A 4001-nucleotide genomic window follows, 5' to 3' on the forward strand; every position below is an offset into this window, starting at 1 on the left:
CTAAAATTGAGTCTCCTGTATGTAAAGTTGGAGTGCGTCATAGCAACTTTGGTCATAGTTTGAAGGGGTACTGGATGCGTATCTCTGCAATAATCTATTGTGGAAGTTTCTGTTGGAAAGGCTATGCTAGGGCGTGTGATCGACGGCTTGGGATTATCTGGCGATGAGAGGGGGTCTCTAAGCAATCGCGAGCGAAGACATGTGGAAGTGAAAGCCCATTAGATTATTGAACGTAATCAGTGCACGAGCTTATGCAAACAGGTATAAAATCGGTAGATAGTCGAGTTCCTATAGGCGGGCGACTGATTTTGCCTTGTAAGGCAAAACAGAGTCCTCGCCTTGCTCTTCACCATTAACTAACGACGTTTAAAGGTTATAAAGGGCAAGGCGTAAGCCTTCATCGCCTTGTACCATATGAAATTTTTCGATTTTCGTTTGCCCATTCGAAATTTTGACTGAAAAAAGTTGTCGTTTAGGGTCCGAACTCAAATATATAGTATGGTATGCACACAACCATTTTCTAATATGCTATTATTGGAAAGGTCCCTATAGTAACACCATTGTTCATACAATATGCAAAAGAAAATACTATATATATAAGCTTGATGATGATCGTAAACAAGAATATCGCGGTAGCCATGATCGATAAGTTGAGGGAAGATCCTCCGCGGTTTCACCTTCACGAGCTTGCTCCGATAACTATCTACTACGAACACCTTTCACTAGAGAAGTCGTCGTAAAAGTATGTTGTAACAAAGGAAACAATGATCCTATTCAATTTACCTGATACAAAATGAACCATATCTTTACAATGAATATAAGAATCAAGACAATCGTTTTCACGTAGAAACAATAAGTGAAGGAAAAAAGGCACGTAGCGGAAGGGGCTGGGGTGGGGGTGGGGGTGGGGGTGGGGGGTATCGTTCTTTTATTGCTTAAATCATCGATTGTTAGTAACAATCTCCATGCCAACAACAACATACCTAGTGTAACGACTCTAGGAAGCGTTGGATGTATGCAGACCTTACTACCTTTGTGGGGTTAAATCGTCAATTGTTAGTAACAATCTCCACGCCAACAACAATATACCCAGTGTAACGACTCTAGGAAACGTAGGATTTACGCAGACCTTACCCCTACCTTTGTGGGGTAGAGAGGTTGTTTACGATAGACCTTCAGCTCAACAATCTCTATACCAGAAGTTCTAAAAACCGAAGGAATTCAGCATCATAGAAATCATCTCAACTCAAAGCATATAGCAATTCTGAGACTGTGTAACCAAACCATACGCGAAATGAAGCCTCTATTTTACGGTTAATTCTTCTCGTAAAGGATTAAAACACTGGTTGATTTTGAACTGGTTGCTTGAGTCTACATACTGAAGAAACCGTACTTGGTATTCGCCAGACTTCAGCCTATGTTGTGCCACTACGGAATTGACAGCTGTCTTTCTCCGACTAGAGATTTCTTAACTTCTTCAACTACTCGTTATGGATGGTTTCATGCGGGGTAGAGGTAGGCCGAAAAAATATTGGAGGAAGGTGATTAGGCATGGCACGAAGCAGTTGCAGCTTACGGAGGATACGACCCTTGATAGGCTAGTGGGTAGGAGTGCGTCCTTACTAATAGGGAAGAGTGATTTGTGTAGTTGTGCCTCTAGTCATAGCGTTATGCATGCGTCTTGTAGTTTCTTGTTTGTGGTGTTTTGGTGGTGTTGGTGATTTCGGGTAGATAGTTTATAATATTAATCAACGGGTCTCTTGTTTCTTGTATCATTCTATTGTGTGTTTATGTTTTTTGTTATATCGGTGTTTGTCCTGAGTCGGGGTCTATCGGAAACAGCCTCTCTACTTTATCTGAGGTAGTGGTATGGACTGCGTACACTTTACCCTCCCCAGACTCCCACTTTGTGCGATTACACTGGGTATGTCGTTGTACTTGTTATGTTTCACTAGCTACAACTATAAGGTGATAAACGCAACACTCATAACTGAACTTCACAGCTAAAATCGTTAAATCAACAAACGTACATGACTACATACCTTCGATCTGTTGGGAAGGACCCGCATTGTCGCTGATATCTACTTGTACGGGGCAAATAATATCGATGAATTATGGCCACCGAATCCAAATGAACTAGATAGTGCCACCTTAACATCCAATCTTTCTTTTTTGGAACTCACGAGAATATTCGTATCCTGTTATGCATAACAGATGCATCATCAAATCGCCTAGTCGCTGGTCCAACCGTAAATGGTTGCACGATAAGAAATGAGATGCTATACGCTCATCTCATATAAGAAATGTATTTGTAACGTGATAGAAAAGTCGAGATAAAAGATCAATGCAAATGATGTGAACAGACTTGGCAGTAGATCGTGTTCAAACGGACAATAAACAATTGAACGATGCAATGAAAAGAGAGAGCCATACCACACCGTCATCTGGATTTTCAAGATTTATATTCGGATGAACCCAACCAGTTCGTATTGCCTGCAAAATCCGTTTGAACTCTCAGTCAGACTCGAGCAATAGTAAATTTACGATGATTAGCAGAAATGAAAATCGTTAGGAATTGGTAATTAAAACATGAATCGACAGAAGTTTTCAGTAAATTTCCGCGGAAAAGACAATCTTTGTCGACTAAAGAAAGCTAGTATTATGAGGAAAATGCGATATTCATAAACACGTAAACTATACAGATGATGTTTTACACGAGAAACTAGAAGCGATAGCAGTCAAGTATATGAACTAAAGCTACCTGAATAGTTGTTATGGCTTCAACAGCACCAGCACCTCCTAGTAGGTGACCGATCATAGACTTCGTGGAGTTCACCCGTAACTACAAAAAATGGAGTAACAATTGATTAATAACAATACCGAGCATAATCCCACAAGTGGAGTCTACAGAAGGTAGGGTGTACGTGGACCTTACCCCTACCTCGTGGAGGTAGAGAGGTTGTTTCTGAAAGACCCTCAGCTTAAAACTGAACGAACGGTCATAAACAACGGTAGTTTGTAGAACCTCTGACCTCTGGATTCTCGCCGAAACAATGTACAATCGCTTGGTACTCTCGGAGATCCCCTGCCGGTGTGGAAGTGCCATGTGCATTAATGTAGTTCACGTCTTCCTTGGAGACACCAGACTGCGCTAACGCTTTCTTTATGCATAAGATAACACCAGCTCCTGCTTATTCGCGGAAATGCAAAGATCACGTTATTTCCTATTATAATTCAATCTTACATTACACAAAAACGAAGACAGGCATATTACATAAAAGAGACACTCAAACTTGGCAACTAAAAACGTTCCAACTAGTCCCCGCTGTGTCTCATGGACACCCGTTTGGAGGTGTCTAGATGTATCATTTTGTAAGTTGAAGCGTTCAACTGACACAGTGGAGACGAGTTGAGGTATATAGATGTGCATACTAAAAGTTGGAGTGCTTACGCGCCAGCTGAAGCCAAGTTTGAGCGTCTGTTTAGGTGTTACGCCAACAAGATATCAAGCATTTTTCATGCTCGACGATTTGATGTCGGCAACACAAAAGGAAAACCGATTAAGCAACAAAACTGCTCTACCGATCTAATAAGACTGGTTTACAAGTTGAAAAACATCCGATTCTGTATAAAACTATCTGCAGTTAAAATCCCAACCTGGCCAGTCTACCCCCCTATGTCGCTCGGACTCTTCAAAAATGTCAATGGGTGAGTATCGGATTCTCCAAAAGTAGGTGCATTTTTGGAGAATCCGACATGGGTGCAGCATCAAAAATGAAGAGTCCGCGCTACTTAGGTCTCCCCCGGGGAAATGAAAAATTCGAGAGAGCAAAGTACCTTCAGGATGAGGCTCGGTCATATGATAAGCATCACACGTAAAGCTTCCACCTAGAAATTCAGCGTAGATAGTTGCACCTCTTCTCTGCTCATTCCGACAATGAAACTAAAGGCTTAAATCACAGAATTATCTGGATAGCAATCGGCATTCTTATTTTTCTCTT

General features: G+C 41.3%; 1 protein-coding gene across 1 annotated transcript; it reads right to left on the reverse strand.

Moving 5' to 3' along the window:
• Positions 1 to 465: 465 nt before the first annotated feature.
• On the reverse strand, positions 466 to 3922 carry LOC124892631 (3-oxoacyl-[acyl-carrier-protein] synthase II, chloroplastic-like; the record flags this gene model as incomplete). Its single annotated transcript, XM_047403869.1, is given in 6 exon segments — positions 466 to 783; positions 2043 to 2198; positions 2434 to 2493; positions 2762 to 2842; positions 3033 to 3187; positions 3838 to 3922. Coding segments are annotated over 5 exon segments (498 nt in total), but the record flags the coding sequence as incomplete, so codon positions are not given.
• Between the last annotated feature and the right edge of the window lie 79 nt (positions 3923 to 4001).

Source organism: Capsicum annuum, unplaced genomic scaffold (assembly GCF_002878395.1).
Source record: "Capsicum annuum cultivar UCD-10X-F1 unplaced genomic scaffold, UCD10Xv1.1 ctg49072, whole genome shotgun sequence".
In the NCBI taxonomy this organism is placed as follows: Eukaryota; Viridiplantae; Streptophyta; class Magnoliopsida; order Solanales; family Solanaceae; genus Capsicum; species Capsicum annuum.